General features: G+C 35.2%; 1 protein-coding gene across 1 annotated transcript in view; it reads right to left on the bottom strand.

The window, feature by feature from the left end:
* The window catches only part of LOC128223485 (uncharacterized), a 43335-nt gene that overhangs the window by 422 nt on the left and 21131 nt on the right, over nt 1-21782 (bottom strand). Inside the window, exons 4-8 of the mRNA XM_052932764.1 lie at nt 8469-8616; nt 7859-7938; nt 6988-7034; nt 6219-6326; nt 5251-5303 (exon numbers count right to left, since the gene is read on the bottom strand). Coding sequence (XP_052788724.1) covers nt 5251-5303; nt 6219-6326; nt 6988-7034; nt 7859-7938; nt 8469-8616 — 436 coding nt within the window. The remainder of the gene's footprint in view (nt 1-5250; nt 5304-6218; nt 6327-6987; nt 7035-7858; nt 7939-8468; nt 8617-21782) is intronic.

Below are 21782 nucleotides of genomic sequence, written 5' to 3' on the forward strand. Positions count from 1 at the left end.
ACTCGTCCGCCCGGCGAGTAAGATTATCCAGATTTAAACCTAAACCCATTTTTTTTTTGAAAACAAGATTATTGTGAAAAACACTTATATAAAAACATTCAAACTAAAACGGAAATATGATGTCATGATGGGCAAGTATAAATTTTTATCGAATGCACATGAACTCTGGATTAGTTAAATCGATTATATGTTGAAAATGAATCATCAGGGAATCACAGAAATCAAATAATGATCATTTATTGAATTTTATATTATTGTAAGCCAATCGGAAACATTGGTACACTTTTTCTGGTTAAGGTTAGGCAAGCAGAGAAATAGACAGTATATGGTTCCCCGTCTTCTGCTTAATTCAATCAAGCAGTTAAAAAGTACTGTTACAATAATCAAGAGGATCAACTATTTGAGTGGCTGCACTGATGCACCGATTTCATCTGTAAAAAATGAAAGGCGAGTAAACTTTGTGCAGGGCGAGTAGATTTATGGCTAGTGACCCCAGAACAAATTTTCATGACCTAGCTTGAACACATTATGTGATGGCCTGATTATCGAATATAATCAAATACAACGGTTGCATAAATCAATTATGATAATCCATAATCAATTTTTCATTGAACTTCATACATTATTTTACATGTGTATAGTATCATGAATAACATCATTAATCCATGTTGGTGCTTTGGTTGTATTTCCTTTTTTATTTTCTGACTAATGATCATGCAATTCGACTGATTTCATTGTTAAGGGGTGAGGAAGACAGATTTCCAGACACAGGGTTCGAATTTAGCACTAGCAAAATTGAACAAGAGCTGTCACAGAGACAGCGCGCTCGACTATTCGGCCGCTTTTCAGTGTAAGGATTGAAAAGTTTTGGCGAAAATTAAATGGATCACTGTTAGATTAGATTTCAATGCAATACATGATGTGCTGAAATATTAACATTAATGTGGTTACCGTAATTCACCTAAGAGTTCGGACACTCTAAATATTCGGACACCCATAATTATTTTCCAAAATAATTTATTTTGCGTACCTAATTTTCGGACACCCAAAGGACATCAATCATAACTTTCACAGTTATCAAGTTTCACAGACGAAGATTATTGATTTTTATCTTTACCTGGCTAGATTACCTAACCGTATACACCACTGTGACAAGTTAATTAGTTACTACCCATCCTAAACGATTTATTGCCTGTTGAAAAGGAAGTGTGATATATTTATTAGAGGATTAAAGAAACAACAAGGGCAATCAAGGGATTAAGAAAACATAGACAGACATGTTTGTAAAACGATCTGCCAATAAACTTTCAAACTTGTACCACACTTATAGACTGTAAGAATCAATAATTGTACAGTTATACATTAATCCTGCATAGCAATGTCCATGCTCTCCACGAGATCCTCGTGGGTATAACTGTAAGTTATGTGACGTCACACAGTGTGACTCTTTGATCTGAAGCCGATAGAATGTGTTTATTCAGTTTAATGCATGTATAAAATGGTGTTTTAATTAACTTGATGAAGGATTTACACTTATAGGCGTAATAAATAAGTTTATGACCATTGATTACTACGGATAAATTAATAAGTGGTAAAATGCAAACATGAAGAAAAAAGGCAGGTTAAACAAACATGTAAATAAAATGTAAAAATGGTAATTTTCTATGTTTTCGGACAGCGAAAAAAAATAATTAATTTAAGGTGTCCGAACTCTTAGGTGAATTACGTTACATGCAAAATTTTAACCAGATTTTTTAAGTGTAATAATAAAGGGTCATTATTTGCAAAATACAGTTAACTAACTTGGTTATTCAATTAGGTTGGGTGGTTGAATACCAGTGTATAAAGTCTCAATGCAATACATCAAGTAGTTGCTGAGATATTATCCTATGTGTGCTAACATGCAAGACCTTAACCAGAATTTCTAAGTCGCATAATAAAGGGGCAAAAATTATATAATATGAAAGATAGGGTTATCTTACTTGATTAAACTAGAGCTATCACTGAAGGTGATTAATACCTCTGAACGCCGCCTCTCATTATGATTTATCATTGTATGAAGTTTTATGCTATTCCATCTAGTATTTTCAAGTTACTGTCCGGACAAAAGTTTGACAAAAAACAACACAGAAAAAGGCAATAACTCTGTAATTTGCTAAAAAAGTGTAGTGATTCATGAACACTGAACTCCTTCTCATTGTGCTGTACCATTGTATAAAGTTTTATTACATTCCATCCGGTAGTTTTCAAGTTATGCTCCGGACAAGAAAAAAGTAACAAAGGGCACTAACTCTGTAATCAGCTGAAATTGAATTGTGGTTCCTGTACACTGCACTCCCTCTTATTATGATCTATCACTGTATGAAATTTTATTAAATTCCATCCAATAGTTTTCAAGTTATGCTCCAGACAAGAAAAAAGTAACAAAGGGCAGTAACTCGCTGAAATAGAGTTATGGCTCTTGTGCACTGCACTTCCTCTCATTGTGCTTTACCATTGTATGAAGTTTTAATAAATTCCATCTAGTAGTTTGCAAGGGCAATAACTCAGTAATAAGCTGAAGTATAGTTATGGTTCTTGAACACTGTACTTCCTCTCATTGTGCTTTACTATTGTATGAAGTTTCAATGAATTCCATCCAGTACTTTTCAAGTTATACTCCGGACAAAAAAAAGTAACAGAGCTATAACTCAGTAATAAGCAATAATAGAGTTATGGTTATTGTACACTGCACTTCCTCTCATTATGCTCTATCATTGTATGAAGTTTAATCCAATTCCATCCAGTAGTTTTTAAGTTCTGCTCCGGACAAGGAAATTGCAACGGACCAATCGACCGACTATCCGACCACAGGGTGACTCCAATATACCCCCTTCAAACTTCGTTTGTCGGGGGTATAATAAGAAGGTTAAATGGTTGGGAGACTGTGTGTAAAGTTTCAATGCAATACATGGTGTATTCGCTGAGGTATTGACTTAAAAGTGGTTACATGCAAAACCTTAACCAGAATTTCTAAGTCTAATAATAAAGGCCTATTATTGGCATTAAATGCAAACTAGAGTTATCTAACTTGGTTAATTAAGTAGGTTTGATGGTTGAGTACCATTGTTTGAAGTCTCAATGCAAAACCTCAAGTAGTTGCCGAGATATTTACCTATGTGTGCTTGCACGCAAAACCTTAACCAAGGGGTGACCTCGACGCCGATGCTTGGGGGAGTAGTATAGCTCTCCTTATTCTTCAAATAGTCGAGCTAAAAATGCGAGTTGAATTTAAAGACACTCACAAAAATTTGCAGAAAATATGCAATCCTCAAAATAGATATCAACAAAATCGGTGATTAATTCCTGCACAGTAGATATAAAACTAATTTTAGAAATGCCTACTTTCGTTTTTTCGATAATCACACATAAATTGATGGCTTAGATTGTTATACGCACAGGCAGGTACTCGTTACTATGTGGCAGGTACTTGTTACTATGTATTTTGTAGACTGGTCTTTCGTTTCTATTTTTGACTGCGGTATTTAGTGATAATCGTATCGATACACAGCCTGTATAATGATGACAAGCAAAAAGATAAGTTTTTTTATGCGTGTTGATTTTAAAATCGCCGACAGCTGATGGCAAGGATCAATCAGTTCCAAAAAAAGAAGTCAAAATGAAATAATCCATCCGTTAAAAGTGTATCTATGTGGGATAGGGAGTTAAACATTAAATTGACTCTCAACACAGATGACGAAAGGAAGGTTTTCGAAATATTTTGCACAGACCAATACTGGCCTGATCAGACTTCCTCAGTACATACTGTCAATGTTACAGATATGATGATATTGTTTAATGTACAATTGCATGATCATTCATTAAAACAATTACAATATACCTTAAACCATTGTTTTCCATACATAATATACTTTTTCCTAGCAAACACAAAGGTTTGCTTTAAAAAATGCGAGCGAGTGTCTGGTTTTGCGAGTTGAAAATTGAAGCACTCGCAAAAATTTGCAAGTATCAAAAAAAGTTAAATTCAAACCCTTAGGAAAGATAAAAATAATGTAGGGTAAGTCTGTGACTCAACAGTTATGCATAAGGCAGTGTTGTTTATTGTCTGGTTTGCGCAGTGGTTCGAGTACTCCCTTCTAACCTTGGCACCAGGGTTTGATTCATTGCCTGGTGGCATGCGAGTTTTGTATCTGGTCACCAGGCAGGACAAGTGGTTTTTGTCCATGTACTCCAGGTTCCCTAACAACACAAGACCATTCTTGCATAACACTGAGCCAACGAGAGTGCTTGATACTCTGGTGTAATAACTTGTTTCACAATCATAAAATAAGTTTATAAAGTAAGGCAGTGTTACAAAATGTTTTTGTTTTTTTAATAAATGGTCAATGTGACCTTGACCTTTGAACCCAATTTCAATAGGAGTCATTAACCAGCCATAACCAATATCCTAGCAAATATTCAAAGACTGATGGTAGTATTTTTCCCCAAGTCATTGACCACAACCAGTATGACACCGGTGGCCATATAGTAATCATTTGAGCAACACAAGTTCAAGTATGACACCAGAAGATATTGACCTTGTAGGCTTCTCATGTACACCAAAAATGACGCCAGCTATTATTGTTGGATGGTGCTGATAGACTTAACTGTCATAAATCTCAAATAACTATTCTAAGTTGTTTGGTATATCAGACACCGCGAAAACTTTATTCTTCACAGGACATTGTGACAGGTAAGCACTAAAGTTTTACCAGCTGCAACAAATATTTACCTGTTGCAATGTTTCAAAAAATATTTAGTAACATCAAACTAATTCTTGATTTTAAGCCTCTTATTTAAATAAGTTTGGCACGAAGCCATATGTCGATTTTCTTGGTTGGATGTGTCCCAATTTGTAATTTCCGAACATTTCCGTAAAGTTCTATCAATGAGTATAAAGGTACGAAATGATATTGTAACCTTAAGTGTATTTTCGTTTTATGATAACATTAAATTTTGGACTAACACGCTGAATAAAAATATTCTAGTTGAAAATAACACTGAACATTTATTGAAAACTATCAAATAAGAAACTGAAAATAAATTTTCCGAAAATTAAATGATGCCTGTAATTTTTCACTGAGAAATTGCGTCTGACCAAAACTGAAGATTCGTCAGTCAATATGGAAATATACCAGACAAGTCTGATTGTCCAATGGACATTTGCATTGACTGTTATATAATCATAAGGAAAACAATCAAATTTCCCACCTGTGTGCCATACTCTGCCAGACTGGAGAACCCATCCTCTGCATGACCAGCCACTGAAATATAATGGAAGTCTAGGATGTATTTTCCTTTAGATTAAGTGTTTACATATAATTTAATATTTTGTAAACTGACACTCAAGCTTCATTTAGTGGCCACCTTACAATGCATCATCGTTGTCTGTTTGCGCACTCACTTCTTTCCATGGTGTCTTGGGTTCGAATCCGGCCCGACTGCGATCACCAAGCAGGACAAGTGGGTTTTCTGTAAGAATTCTGGTCTCCCCCACAACATACGACCACACAATTGTGCAAAATTATCCCAACGACTTAGCTTACATGTACACTAACAAATTATATATTCATTTTTCCAGTTCATGTTTATGAAAATACTTTTCAGGTCAATATATTGCGTTCTATAAAACCGTGTTGGAAATTTCCGTCAGGTACAACCTATGCCACAATTGATATCATTGACTTCAGGATTTATAAAAACTACAAATAACATTTGAATATAGCTCAATTAAATACATACTTGTGTATTAATTAAAATTAAAATAAGAGAAGTACTTGTCAAACCAGGACTTTTAAAGGAATCATTTGATGTCAACCTTATTCTTATATTACTAGCATCATGTGAGGACATCAGTAAACAACGTCGCACATGCTTTTTGGTATAATGTACATGTACACGTATGTGTTCAATACAATTTTTTGCACAATTCCATAATTAAAGTAATGCAAGAAAAATGTCAGACAAAGACATAGATTAATGAAGGCAATATAACTTATTAATATGCTCTCCTTTCTTTCCATTTCAAATATGTGTTTACCCTAAAATGTAGTAAAAGTTACTGAAAGGCATGCTCAGTTGATAATAATCACTTGTCATAATTTATTATCTTAATAAATCGAACCTCCAACGTTTGTCTGAAAGCTACTGATGGACAAGTGAACGTTAGCATGTCTTACATGTCGGTTCAAACCTACTGGCCACCAGGTGGGAATCGTCTAGGACCTGGGCATCACCAATTACCTCACTGGCTAGCTTCACACACTTGACACGGTACAAACGTGGGTCTGTGAAAATAGTTGAATACAAATAATTCTAGTGTTTTCTTGATCAAAATCCTATAAAAAAAGTTCAAAGGTGTTTTTTTTTACCCTAGGTGCTCGACTACCCATGCAGACATAACTATATTTGTAAAAATTCATGATTCTTACTCAAACGTTTTCATAGTTAAGTACATACACAAATACTAGCAAAAACTGTCCTAGTATGCCTGTCCTAATCTGACAAAAACAATTTCATGTAGTTTTTTATATTTAATGGGTGTTAACTCTCAAGTAACTGGAGCAATATTGCTGGTTATCAAACTTGTTCAAGATATCATTCCCATACACATTCTGACCAAATTTGGTGATGGTTGGACAGCAACTTCTATAGTGTTTTATCAGACCTGACAGGTAACTTGTATAATATAAGGGCGATAAATCATGGACTCGAGCAATGTAGCTGGTTATCGAATTTGTTAAAGATATTATACCCATACACATTCTGACCATTTGGTGATGATTGGACAAAGGCTTCTCAAGTTATTGATCGGACAACATACTTGACTCCAAAAAAATCAAACAGGCAAGCTTTAGTACAATAAACAAGCAGTACTATCAGCATGTGGTATGAAACACTTTAATGACAAAAATAAAACCTATCCAGTTTTACCATAATGATCAATACCTCTGTCCATGTCAGGGTTAATGGCCAAGGAAGTGGAAGCAGCCAGTCTGAAAGCGAACATGGAAAAACTGAGCACCTTTCAAAATAATGCAATTTGACAAAGTATCTGCAGTTAATCTCTGCCCATTAAGATTTACAAATCTATTAAAGGTCAGATTTATTTTACATCACAATGATCTTTTGATGATCAAGAACATGTATCATAAGCTCATTAAAGCTTTTAAGTCACAAACATATTATGTACATTTGTTTGTCTAAATCTGCTATGTACATGTGATTAAGAACAATTTACCATTCCTGGGTTATTATACCAGTTTTATACTCGGCAAAGTTCCAAGTGAGGATCGAACACAGGACCCTATGATTCAGAGTCGGATACCCTTACCACAGGACAATTGCCATCAATGATTATTAAGGAAAGCTACCATATGGCAGCATGCCCTTGTGGTAAGCAGTAACTTAAAGCTGCACTGTTACAGATTGACTTTTTTTGTTTGCTAATGAGCCAATGTTTGTGTAAATGTCTGGAAACCAATGATCTTAGTCTGCTGACGAAAGATCAGAATGCAGTTTTTCAAATTTCAGTTTGAATATTGATGTTTTATGGTTAAAAGCCTTACTAACACTATGAAAAAAATAGCATTTCAGCAGTTTTCCATATCAGTGAGATATGTTCTTAGCGAGTTATCTGATATGACTGAATTGAAGGCATTGATGAGATATAAAATAAAAGTCAAAACTGTCTATCTGTGAGTGGAGCTTTAATTTAGGAGATACACCAAGAAAGGTTTTTAAATTGTAAATTACTAGAAAGACAGGTAAAACACTGACATGATCAAGATGAATGAATAGAAATGAGTTATAACCAAACCTCTGTTGATCCAATTTGATGGGTTTCTGTGTAAATCTGTTGGGCTCCAAACCAGGCTGCTTGCTCAGACAGTCAATAATCTGCAGAATAGACTTAACACAATGACATGAAATGTTAATAAAACATTATATCACGCCTCCAGCATGAATGACGTAATGCCATTGGTCCAGGACTGGTCAAGCAGTGACACCATATTTTTTATTTAAGGCCACTAATCTTTATTTCTTACCAAAACGGCATCCTGAAAGGTTCAGTAATGGAACATGGGTTCTGCATGTCATCTTGATGGACAAACAGACATCCGCACTAAAAACCATAATGTCTCCATCTGCTTAGCGTGGGGAGAGACATAATTATATCAATCTGGAGTGCTTGGGGAATTAACAGGTTAACTATGTGCAGGTATCCAACACACATCTCTAGTATGAACACGTTTGCTCTATACATTTAACATTCTAGAAAACTACATCTTTTCCAAATTAAAAGCCAATGGAAATTTAAAAAGTTGTTTTACCTCATTATCCAAATAAGAACTTAAGTATTAACGCCTACATTGTTCTCTCAGATTTAATTTGAAGAGATAACAATCCTACCAACATAAATGACCCACCTCATCTTGCAGTGCCTTGGGCATGAACATGTTGACCATGCTGAGATATTCCACACTCATCTCTAGTATGGAAGCCATATCAAGCTTCCTCCCCTTTATGTAAGGCAGCAGTATACGCAGCTGATCACAACTTGCCTTGATGCGGTCCCTACACAATTTCAAACACATCAAGTGTTATTACACATACCAAAATACAGCTCAATGTAATTTGTAACTGTTAACTTTGAAGTGGTGCAGGCACTGAGCAAAAAGATAAAAGTAGATAAATCATAATGTGACCTTGAAAATTATATTGATATTTTTCACTGTTTCACTGAAATTTCAGCCCGTTCTCACTTGCAAATCAAATATCAGCACGCACATGTGAGGGCTGGGACACGCTTTCAAAGACAATATTTTTGAAATGACCTAGAAATTACCTTACATGCACATACAAATTGGCACATATTTTTTAAAAATGTTACTAAATGACTAATTCCAATTTTAGGCACATTATAAAAAAAAAAAATTGTTTGTTTCAGCGCAATATTATAATATATTTCACCATGTGAACACCAAAAGCAAATATTTCACTCGTGGCGTGGTAAAAATATATTTTTTGGTGCTCACTCAGTGAAATATAATTAGTTATTTGGTCTGTTACTGACCCACTATGGACAAATGGCGGTCTTTAAAATTTAAAGGGGGGGGGGGGGGGAGGCGTTAGGCCACCTCTCATGAGAAAGAATGTTAAAAATATAATATTTTTTCAACTGATAATTATATATATTGTCTCATTTCATCAAAAGTATAACACAATTTTAAACAATTTCCATTTCATCAGTTTTTATCTGACAACAGTATTTGACAGGTCAAGGTCGGCAGGGGAATGCACTCGTCTCGTGTTGTAACAGACTATTTCGTCTTTTCAAAACCGGACGTGTTAATGTAGACAGGCCAACTAACAAAACTTAGTTATTATATTTGAAGTAATTTTGAGATACAAAAAATGGTTTGAAGGAAGAATCGATGAATGGCGGCCATTTTTGTCGACTATTGACTTTACTGACACACTATAGAAAAATAGTGTGTCTTCATGTGACTTCTCTTATCCAATGAAGAGGTCAGAAACTAGTGGGAGGTGAAATAAATTATGATATTGCAGTGAAACAAACAATGATGGCACTGAAACTAACAATGAGCCTCTATAGGTGGGATGGTTGGGAGCACATGTCTTCAGTTTCAATGCAATACATGATGTATTTTCTGAGATATTGACTTAAATGTGAATACATACAAAATCTTAACCAGAATTTCTACGTAGAAAAATAAAAGGGCTATCATTTCCATGTTAAGCAAAACAGAGTTACAAACTTGGTCATTTTGATAGAATGGATGGTCGAGTACCAATGTGGTAAGTCTCATTAATGCAATATACATATGTGTGCTTACATGCAAAACCTTAACCAGTATTTCTGAGACAAATAATGAAGACCAATAATTTGAGAAAAAAAAAAAATCAATATAGTGTAACTTCATTTATTAAGTAAGCTGGATAGTTGGGAACACATGTATCAAGTTTTAAGGGCATACACATAAAAACAATGATGTATTGATTTTGCTGTGATGACTTGCAACTGAAAAACAAATACTTCAGAAATAACCTTTATTTTTAATAGTTATGCGTTCTCATTTCTTAGGACCCATATAGTTTATGTAGAGGAAAACACCATCTTGCTATTATTATAAGTTAAGTCTCAAATAAGTGAGCTTTCTATTATTGTTAAGCATTGGTCTTAATCATATTTAAATTAACTTTTTTTTTTTTCATTATTTACAAAAATGTGTATATATCTTTTACAGATAATTCAATTTGGCGTTAAAGATGCACATTTATTCCCTTATAAGATGTTCCAAATGTAATACATTTGTTTTCATTTACCGAAAAGGATGAATAAATATTAATTACAAGATTATACTTGATCACTGAAAATCTTTTAGGACCCACCAGTCGTTTAATATATGTGCGTTTCACTATTAAATACACCGTTACAATCTTGTTATACAGTACACTCAACATGTGACCTACTTTCTGTTTCCCTCCGCGGATTTTCACTATCGTGGCCAACACAATGAATTTATCGACTGTCCGCATTCCTCAGAGTTTGAATTTAAGGCCCTCGGAGGGTGATCAGTCGACCAAAGAATTACGAACGTGGCGTTCCTCGGAGGGGTAAACTCCGCAAAACTCTGCGGACACCTGATAAGAATCTACACTAAAGTTATTTTTTTAATTAAAAACAAAGTAAATTGCTATTATTCTTTTTCCTCTTCATTTTACATGAAGTTAGCTTACCACAAGAATGCAGGCGTATTTGCACATGCATCTTATAAACTTGTTTTTTTATACTAATGACTGAATTCATTGATAAACACATTTCCGAAAAAGGATAGGTTACTTATTACACATTTTCTGAAAATCAGGAGGTCAAACACACGTTCAAAGTTCAGAGCGCATGGTTGAAGGCCTTCTTACCTCGTTTTCTGTGGAAAATTCCCTTAAACGTCATAGCTATTTTTAACCACCAATAATAAATAGTATATTCCTTATATTGTATTGATCACGCGCGTGACCTCAGAGGTCATGGTTCAGAATCGTATAAAAAAAATGGCTGTTTTATGATGCAATACAATTAGTGACAATACATCAATAATTCAATGTTTACTATTAACAAGTCAAGACAACATTTAATTGGCGTTTACGGAACAAATACAAATTAAACACTGGTAAGAATCTTGAACGATTTACAATGTTCATAAGCATCAAAAACAAATAACTTCTGAAGAAGAATGATTTCTTGCTTATCTGATTAGACAGAGATCCGCCGCGGGGTCATAAAATCGGACGATTTTCAACACTATCGTTCATATTAACTCGGCGGTAAACCAGCCACTCAGAGGAACTCGGTGGGATTTTAACAAGGGCAACAGTTTTACCCTCGGAGGAAGTCCGCGATCATCAACTTTATCCCTTGGAATGGGCGAGGAAAGTGGGTCTAACTCGTCGAGTGTACTGTAAGTTATTAATTTTTTCTATAAATGCACTATTTATTATGTTATTAAAGGTTTGTTATTTAAATATATAAGTTTGTTATACATATGTATGTATTAATTTGAAATACAGGTATCACTTTGTAAAGGGTCAACAGAAGGAAGATTATACAATATTTACACCTCAACTTCCATTCCTTAAATGAACTGCCTTTTGACAATTGCGGTTATCATCCGATGAATGCAACATCTTCGGATATGTTTGGAATGCAATTCATTGCAATACAATATGCATGAAAATAGTTGATCTTGTTATTGTTTGTATTGGGTCAGCGTCATATAAAACAACATTTTAGAAAGTGTTAATTTATGATATGTTTAATGTATTGTTGCAATAAGTGTTTCAATTATACATTTATACATTAATAGTGATGTTATTGCGATGTCATTTGATAAAATGTTCCCGATTACACTCGGGTCTTTCTATTTACAGTAAAGGTAAGAAAGGATTACTTAAAAGGTTTCTTAAATGAAACGAAGTATTTATTTTTTTAACAAATCTTGATTGAAATAATGAACTATTGGTGAAAATATAAGGAATGAATTGCAGGATTGATGTCATTATCGGTGATGTGAATGCAACTGGGCTGGTCAAAGCACACAGGGAGTCCATTAGACTCCACACACTTTGACCAGCCCAATTGCGTTCATACCCTGATAATGACATCAATCTTGCAATTAATTCCTTAAAGATGCACTCTTACTCCCAGATAAGATTTACCACAATAAATAATATTTTAATATTCCAAAAAGGATGAATAAATGCTGAAAACAATGGTTCTTATAAAGGATACCAAGTTTAATTTGAAAGAAATGAGCATAAAACACAGCATTTCTACCTTATGAGACTATAATAGACCACAGTAATTCTTTCAGCAGGCACCATTCATTATATATTTTTGCACTTTCTGCTATTAATATTTACGGTGACAATCTTGCTATCAGTAATTAATATTTTCAATAAATGCATCATTTAGCAAGTCAAGGTTTATCAGTCAAAATTTATGTTTGTTATGCATGTGTATGTATTGATTTTGAATAAGAGTGTCACTTTAAATATCCAAATTTTACCTCCTGCATTTCTCCTTGTTAATATGCTCAGAGCTCTTTTTGGTCTTCTGGGCCTTTGGAAGACTAATGATTACATTCTTGTCCATATACATGCCAGTGCTGCGGTGCAGGGCAGTAAGTTGCCCGATGGTCACTGGTTCCTGGTTCAGATGGCCAGGGTGAAGAATGAACCCCTGGGGTGAGTTGAGACCACTGTTCATAGAAATGCTGCAAATAAGTATGTCAAGTGTATTTTATGAATTTAACATATACCATACCTGAAAAAGGACTGTTCCAAATAACATTCAAACAAGAGCGGTCACAATCACCAGACAAAAGCCCCCTAATGTTCGCCTATTAGGCATTTTGCATTTAGTGACTCTTATTCAATTCAATACATACACATGTATAAAAAACATTATTTCGAGTGATACAGACCTTTAACTTCTTACTAAATAATGCATTTATTGAAAATATTTATTACTGGTGAATGATAAATGATTTACTGTGACCTACTAAATTCTCATAAGGTAGGAATACCATGTTTTCTGCACCTTTCTTTCCTTTTTGGTAATTTAAAACGATTGTAAAAATTGTGGTAAATCTTATTTGGGATTCAGGGTGCATCTCTAAATGTCTGTCCGGAAAATTATCGCATAATTGTACAAGACGCACCTTTTTGCCCCCAAATTCAATTTTAAAAAAATGCCTGCATCTATAGTATCAAGGCTCTCGCCAGGGGGCGACTTGGGCGAAGTGGTCGCCTAAAATTCCTAGACTTCGCCTTTTTGTAACATCAAAGCATTAATACTGACTTTGCCCAATATTTCGCCGATTATTCTGCAGTCAAAACAAAGCAATTAGCCATCAGATAGATAAAAGCGATATTGACAATGCCGACAATATGGCAGCATGTACATACGCAGTCAATCAGAAAGTGTTCTGTCAAAATATCGCGACCAGCCATTCAGATAGGCCAATACAAAAGACGGGAAGTGCCGACCAATCAGAGCGATTTTATATTGTGTAGTAAAATCATGGTCATAGTGCGTTACAATGAAAACGTGTTTGTGTTATGGCGATAATTGCATAAATTAACACCTCGATAGGCCCGAAAAGTGGGCCATAGCTGTAAAAGTGGTCCCCTAAAAGTTGTTGAGTAGAGGGTAGGTACATTTAATTATATTTCGGCGACTTCTGAACTTATTGTTCCAATCTCAAACTGTAAAATGTTGCCATTTCGCGAGTGAAAATAATTAAAGGTAAGAGAAATAATAACTAAATTTTTAATTTGTGACATTCGTTACGATCATTATTATGTAGAAAATTGGTTAAGCAATGTTCGTAGTATCTTGGTTAAAGGGCCAAACGCCCAAACCTGGCTCAAAACGTAAATTAACAGAAATAGAGACAAAGCAAAATTGATTCACCGTCAAAACATCAATTCTCAAAAGCTTTGAATCAGGCATCTCTCGACTGGTACACCCAAGATGAGAATAAACTTTGGCATTGTAAATTATGTAGAGAATGTAAAATTGACAATGCCTATGCTACTGGGCATGAAAAACTTGAAAAAACTACAAACCACTCTAGGCATGCAACATGTTTGTATAACTATTAAACATTGGTAGGAAAGAGAATAAATAATGAACAAAAAATGAATAAGCACAAGTTTAATAGAAATGTAAACAAATTCATTAAAAAGGATTAGTTAGTGAACAATTTTTAAAACAGTTATTGTTAAATTGACATTGAAGTTGTTGTTTTTTTGTTTCAGCAAAACAACAGCTGAATACAGTCCAGCGATCATCACTCAGTTCACAGAAGCCCATGCAGAAACTACTGGCCACCAAAATTTCCAAAGATGATGACATGGCCTTAAACCTCCTGAAAACAGCCTACTATATTGCCAAACACGAGCTCCCAAAGGTTGAGATGAAACATGTTGTGGATTATGCTAAATTCATAGGGGTTAGTTTTGGTATATCTGACTGCCTGTCATACACTTCCAGCCAGTGTTTCTGAACTTCAAAGTGCTATTTCCCAAATCATCTTTGAATACAATGTACAGACAATTAAGAATTTGGATGTTTTTTCAAAACAATTGATGAAAGCACCGACAGGGGCAACAAGAAACGACTACTCATTTATTCCCAGTGTGTCTGTGAATCTGGACTTAACAACTTCCTTAAATTGTCAAATAAACTGATCAGCGAAGGCTCAGCAAATGCTAAAAACATTGTGTCATTAGTGGTGTCAGAACTCAAAGCCAAAGGACTTGACATTACTAAAATGGTGGGGATTGGAACTGATGGTGCCAGTGTAATGGCAGGGAAGATGGGTGGTGTTGTCAAACTACTCCAAGGACACTCCCCATCTCTCATTGGGGTACACTGTGCAGCTCACAGAACCACGCTGGCAACTTCACAGGCAGCAAAGCTTGTTCAACACATGGAGGAGTTTGCTAGGACCATTGCCAGCACCTTCAGATACTTCAACAACTCAGCTCTAGGGTCAAACAGACTTTGTGCCATCCAAAGCCTACTAGATATGCCAGAACTTAAATTTGCCGAGGTTCATTCCGTAAGATGGTTAAGCCTTGAACATGCAGTTCAAGTGGTTTACCGGACATATCCAGCCTTGTGTATGGTGCTAGAGCGAGAGGCCACAGTTGAAGCTGCTGCTAAAGGTCTTCTTCATGAGGTGAACCAGTTCAAGTTTATTGCCATAACACACCTGATGATGGACACACTTCCCTTCATTAGTCGTTTGTCTAAGACATTCCAGAAAGAAACTTTGGACTTTAGTTTAGTGAAATCAGTTGTCATGAGCACATGCGAGTGTCTGAAGGATTTGATAGAGGTTGATGGTGTGTTTGTTGACAAATTATCCAAGTTTGTGAAAGTGGAGGGAAATAAGTGACCTACACCAGACCATTGAGTGAGTCAGACTGTAAGTCAGTGAATGATGCCATCAGGAATAACGTTACATTTGAAGGGTTCAGTGAGAGTGAGAGTTAAGATGAACCTGTTGACTTTTCCCCTGAACTGAGGTATTGCACACAGCAACAGAAGATCCTGAGCAATTAACACCTGACTACATTAATAAATTGACGAAAAACCTTGAGAACAGATTTAGTGAAACTGAAATACTAGAGAGCATGAAATTCCTCATCCCAGAAAACATCTGTGCCACTGATTCAGTGGCAAAATAAGGTGTTGAGGAACTTTAACGACTTTCAACATACTTCGAAACCCACCTACCCAACAAAACGGAGATAGCAACAGAGTACCGTATGTACAAGCGTTTAGTGAAGGGCAGCTACAGCAAAGTATATTAAATGTGTTAAATGCTCTGATGAAGTCTAAAGATTACCAAACATGGTCATGCTATTGAAGTGTTGTACTGTGATTCCCATGACAAGTGTCCAATGTGAACGTGGATTTAGTACACAAAACCGCATCAAGTCCAAAGGCAGGACATCCATTAAGTGCACAACATTGGATGATCTGATGCGCATCTCAGAGGATGTACCAGCACTAAGAGACTTTGACTTTAGTCGTGCTCTTGCCAAGTGGAAGGCAGAGAAAGTGAGGAAGTTGTATCTCATATAATGTGGTAGTATAGTGAATGAGTGATGTGAGTAGCTGCAGTACAGATATTTATACTTTGTTATATTACCATTGTTTGGAATGTTCATACATATTTTAAATGATTTGTCATAAGTGCTTATTTAAAATAATGTTTTAGCAATAAAAATATGTAATCATTATCTGTGTTTATTACATATCAATAAAAAAGGTATCCAATGGACCAAACCATCCAATTATATAGTATACCATGTAACCGGAATTATCAAATCTCAACAATTGTGAAGGTGAAGTATCACTTTTCCTAAAAGTCTCCTCACTTCTCCCTAATTTGGCTGGAGGGAGAAGTCACTTCTCCCAAACTTTTCAGCCTAGTGAGAGCCCTGTAGTATTAGGCTTCATAAATTTCTATTTGTTGTCAATATCGGAATATGAGTTTATAACGCTTTGCAAAATGTGTGGACATAACCAACAAGGTACAGTAAACAGCAGCTGCTGTTGTTTTATGCTTTGCAACGACTACAAATAATTTGAGGCTTCGAGTTGAGCATCATCGGGATGACAGAATGAAAATGTTGTTTCTTATTTATGCTTTAGTGCAATTAACGGTTGAAGTGCTTTACACCACTTTTCATATTGTTATTTTAATATATTTTGTTATTCATAAATACATGCTGTACTATTTAAAAACCTTTGCCATTGTCCTGATTCAATAAGATTCATAACCAGAGCTGTCGTTAAGACAGCGCGCTCGACTACGCCACTTTGATTTAGAAGTGAATACAATAACGATGTAATATGAGCCTGTCAAAAGCAATAAAACTATCAAATTAAAAAGTGAACAAGAATCGCAATGTGACAAAACCAGGTTTTTAATGATTGGCAGAAGAGAATCAGTTTTAACTGCTATTTTTCTAAAAAAAATTAACAGTGACCTTGATCCCAAGGGCCCGAAAAACAATCCTATGGAAGTCCTCCATAAACTCTTCCTACATATCAAGTTTGGTCACAGTATGTCAACCATAACTGAAACAGTAATCTATTTTTAGTAACAAAGACCTTGACCCTAGGGGGCCAAAAGGCAATCCATGAAAGCTCTGCATAAACTTGTCCTATATACCAAGTTTGGTCACACTATGTCAACCCTTACTTGAGTTATTCAGTACTAACCATAGTTTTATTTTTAGCAACAGTGACCTTGACCTAAACCATAACTCTCGGGGCCCAAAACACAATCTCAAGAAAGGTCTCTATAAACTCTTCCTATATACCAACTTTGGTCACAATATGTAGACCCTTAAGTTTTTCAATCCAACCCTTTTTCTATTAATAGTAACCTTGACCTCGATCCTAGAAGCCTCAAACGCATTCCCATAAATTTTTGTATATACCAAGTTTGGTCCCTTTATGTCTAACCTAGCTGAAATTATTTAATACATAAGGTGACTTTGACGCTGCCCACCCACCAGCTCGCCCGAACAATGACGCAAGTCATTCAAATAAATTTATGAAAATGTGGTTAAGAATACAAAAATGTGCCTTTCAAAAAAAAATTAAAAGAAAAAATTAAAAGAAAAAAAAACATTCAAGGGCCATAATTTGTATTTAGGTTAAAATGGAGTTATGTTCCTTGTTGTTAAGATGGTCATCAATAATTTTGCAAAGTAATAAGTGCATTGAATGAAGGGTATGGAAGTTTTTTTTTATTAAAATCCCAACTTGCCCGAAAACTTAACCCAAGTCCATCAGGGCCCATAACTTGTATTAAGGATAATACGGAGTTATGTAACCTCATTTTGTGATGGTCCTGAACAACGGTGTGAAGTATTAAGTCAATTTAACAAAGGGTATAGAAGCAAGGTTGTATACCGTTCAAGACGAAACGGTCCGATACCGTTATCGGTACCAACGAAACGATACGGTATTTTTACGAAACCGATACTGATACCAAGCGAAAAACTAAATTGTTCCTACCTAGTATTCCTGCTAGACAAAAACCTTTTCAATAGCATACATGTATTAAAGTTATGTTACCATTATATATAACAAACAGGTAGAAAAGTATCTCAAGTAGTGTTGTAGATAGATTGAATCTTGCGCAACATATCTGGAGCTCTTAAGGCAAAATCAGAGGTGCTCTGATTGTCTTTGTTACCGTTTACTTTCGTAGTATTATATCTATCTTCTTATTTAAACAAAATTGAATAAGAAGACAGAACAGAATAATAAAAAATATTATCGTTATCTTATTATCGTTTTTCTTTAGTATGCTCTTTATGGTTCAAGACACAGAAAATCAAATATTTCATCATACTTCAAAACTTAAAACAAGGCCAGTGTTCTGCCAAGGATTGAAAAAGATGGGGCCGAATGGCCCAGCAATCATGAAAATTAGGGACCATTTTCAAAAGTGAAGGGCCATGACCTTTGCCAGGGGAAAAATGAAAACTTGTAAATGAAAGTGTTTTTTTTACCCATTATATACATGGTGTAACATCCATATGACATCAGTATTCTCAAATATTGGACAGAACCACAAATGAGACACAATGTTATATGTTAATAAACAGTTTCACATGTCAATGTGTTTTTATGTTTTATAACCCTCCCCACCCAGGAACATTTTCCTCTGTTTTGCATTCCTCCAATGCACCAAGGCCTCATTGAAATTGAGTTTGTATAAATATCTCCGCCCTCTATAATTTTATGACAAGCAGGTCATCCACAACCTCTGGTGATAGCCTATTCCTCTGTGAGGTTTTTACAAAGTTTTGGGCACTAATGTGAACCCCTTTCACAGTCTGCTGTGTGTACTGGTGCAGACAGGGCTAGTTCAGCAAGGGTCAGTAGGTTTGGGAATGTATCTTTATAATGTTTCTTCAGAAGAAACCACAATAATTTACAATTTAGTAAAAAAAATACACTACCCCTCGCGATTGAATAGTTACACGTAAACAGACCAATGAAAATTGTTGTTTTATCGAATAAACGCTGTGCTGAAAAACTTCTGCAAAAGAAATCGATTAAGTCAAAACGGCTCTTCGAAAAATCGATTAAATCAAAACAGCTTTTCGAAAAACGGGCGCGCCAATCGGCCCATCTACAGGTATTTCGTTGCGCCATCCCGATTTTTTCTGCGCCAATGGCGCAAGGGCGCGTCCTTGGCAGAACACTGAAGGCTCACTAAATGTTAACAAGTTTAATAGATTCGTATTATTCAAATTTATTTGTTAGTGGAAATAAATACATAGAAGAAAACACATCAATATAATTTGTTTCCCCTTTCCCTAATGTCAAATCAAATATTAAGCCTGCCATTGCATGGCTTATCAGTACATTGATTACCAGTAGCCAAATATAATAGGCTCCTTTTTGTACCCCTAATGCATAGGAGATTATTCGAGACTATTATATAACAAACTTATTTTTGTTGTATTTACTTTTGATTTAATAAATGTCAATAGTGTATTAAATTTGAATCAAATGATACAAGTTGAATGTTTAAGGAAAATTTGACAATAAACTTATAAGAATTCACTGTCCAGCACATTCCTGTTACATCCCAAACAAACCAAATTTATTCCTATTAATTGTTTTATTAAATGTTATTTATATGCATGGTTAAAAAGATCATTTATGTGGGAGACAGTCTCAAGTTTTTCATTTTTTACTAGAATTGGATTATTTTTAAAACGAAGAACAAGTCCGATTTTTGTGGACAATTGCCAGGCACTTTTTCATGTAGGCCTTTATCACCCAGCAACAAAAAAACGCATATATTCAAAAAACATCAAACAGGAGCAAGAAACTAATCAGAGATGGTCCATTCAACAATACAAAGGTGTCTAGAAATAATTATTTTGTCGTTTTTAATAAAAAAAAATTAAATTTCAAGCAGAAATTAATGACTTAATATTTCGTGTCAATTTTGGTTACGTCTTTCCCGGACGAAGTTACCTAGCAGCAGGGTTCCCGCTGGCGATCGCCACCATTTGCGACAAAATCGCAAAAGTGGCGACAACTTTTCAAATTTGGCGAATTTATGGCGACAACGATTTTTTTCTAAAATATTTTCTTAAAATGACGTAAGTGGTGACCATGCGGCCTGCATGATAATCGATTCTGTCACTGTCATAAATCAAGCGCATCTGCTGGTGCGACAACAAAAATTAATCCGATAATTAGGGCAAGCAGTCACGGCCCAGTCAACACCTCGCTAATTATTGCAGAATTTTATTGCTTTCACGGATAAACAATGACATCCTTTAACTGTTATGTCTCTTATTAGCAAACAATTTTAATATTTAGCTCAACAGCCTTGTTGTTGCGTAATTATCGTGTTAGTTTTAAATATGCAAATCGTAGAATTTTATGTTGTCGGAAAGTCACGTGATATGCAAATTTCGTAATGACGTTTACGCTCTAAAAATAGACTTGCTTTCGGTTTTGTCGCAATTTGTAATTGCTATAAATGCAGCATTCTAAGAGTTCAAAAAGTGTCAAAAAGATTAACAGAAATCAAATAAATAGGATTAAACCCCATTTGATAAGGCTTCTAATATGTTGGCTGGAGTAAAGAGTAGGTAGACAAATTTCTATTAGGAAAGTTCTGGCCCTAGTTTGACAATGTATATTTCTTTGAGTTTCCGTTTATTTTAAATTTATCTCATAATTTCACAAATGTATTCTTTTATTGTATGCAGGCATTAGACTGAAATCAACATATTGATGTTTATGTCACATTTTTTGCAATATTTTTTTATTTATATCCTAGTCCATATACAATGAATTTTGTCAACAGAATAACAATTTGCTATTAATATCTTGTGCTTCATGTACAACAAAATGTTATGATTTGCACGACAATGTGCTAATTAAATGCAATTTAAGGCTCTTAAAATGCTTAAACCCCATGAGCTTCAGGGGGCTTCGCCCCCTTGGCCCCCACAAGGGCGCTGCCCTGGACCCGTAAGGGGGCCTATCGCGGCCCCCTTAACCCCCCGCGAAAAAGTGGCGACAACTTTTAAAAACCCAGGGGGAACCCTGAGCAGTTGTGCGTAAAAAGTTAATTTTATTGTAATAATATCAAAACATAGGTCTTGTAATAAACAGGAAACTTATTTGTTTTGTTTTTTTTCAACAAAGGTTTATCCTTATTTTTATTCCGAAATCGGCAGGCGCGTTTTCCGTCAAAATGTTACGTAACTGAACTTTCACTGTAAAGGCTTAGATTTAGCAGGTGCGCGCAAATGGGGGATTCCCAGTTTTGTTATTCTATTTACATATGACATCAGCGTCATAAATTGAGGCGCTTCGAGACTTAGGCTATTTTTGGGGAAAAATGGAGGACTGTCAAAACAAACATGTGTGAGTATTTTCATCGTGTTACGTCTCGAACGCATCGATTGTCAAAAAGGTTGTTTTATGAGACGAACTATTACACCATTCCGATACAATTGGTGTTCTAGCGGAAAAAAGTGCATTTAAGGACATTTCTCACCCGTTGACATGCTTATGAAATCATTTGAGTTCGTGTTGTTGTTGAAGAAAGTTGAACAGCCCATTTTCTCTATTGCGTCTTATT

The sequence above is a fragment of the Mya arenaria genome, chromosome 17, assembly GCF_026914265.1.
Source record: "Mya arenaria isolate MELC-2E11 chromosome 17, ASM2691426v1".
In the NCBI taxonomy this organism is placed as follows: domain Eukaryota; kingdom Metazoa; phylum Mollusca; class Bivalvia; order Myida; family Myidae; genus Mya; species Mya arenaria.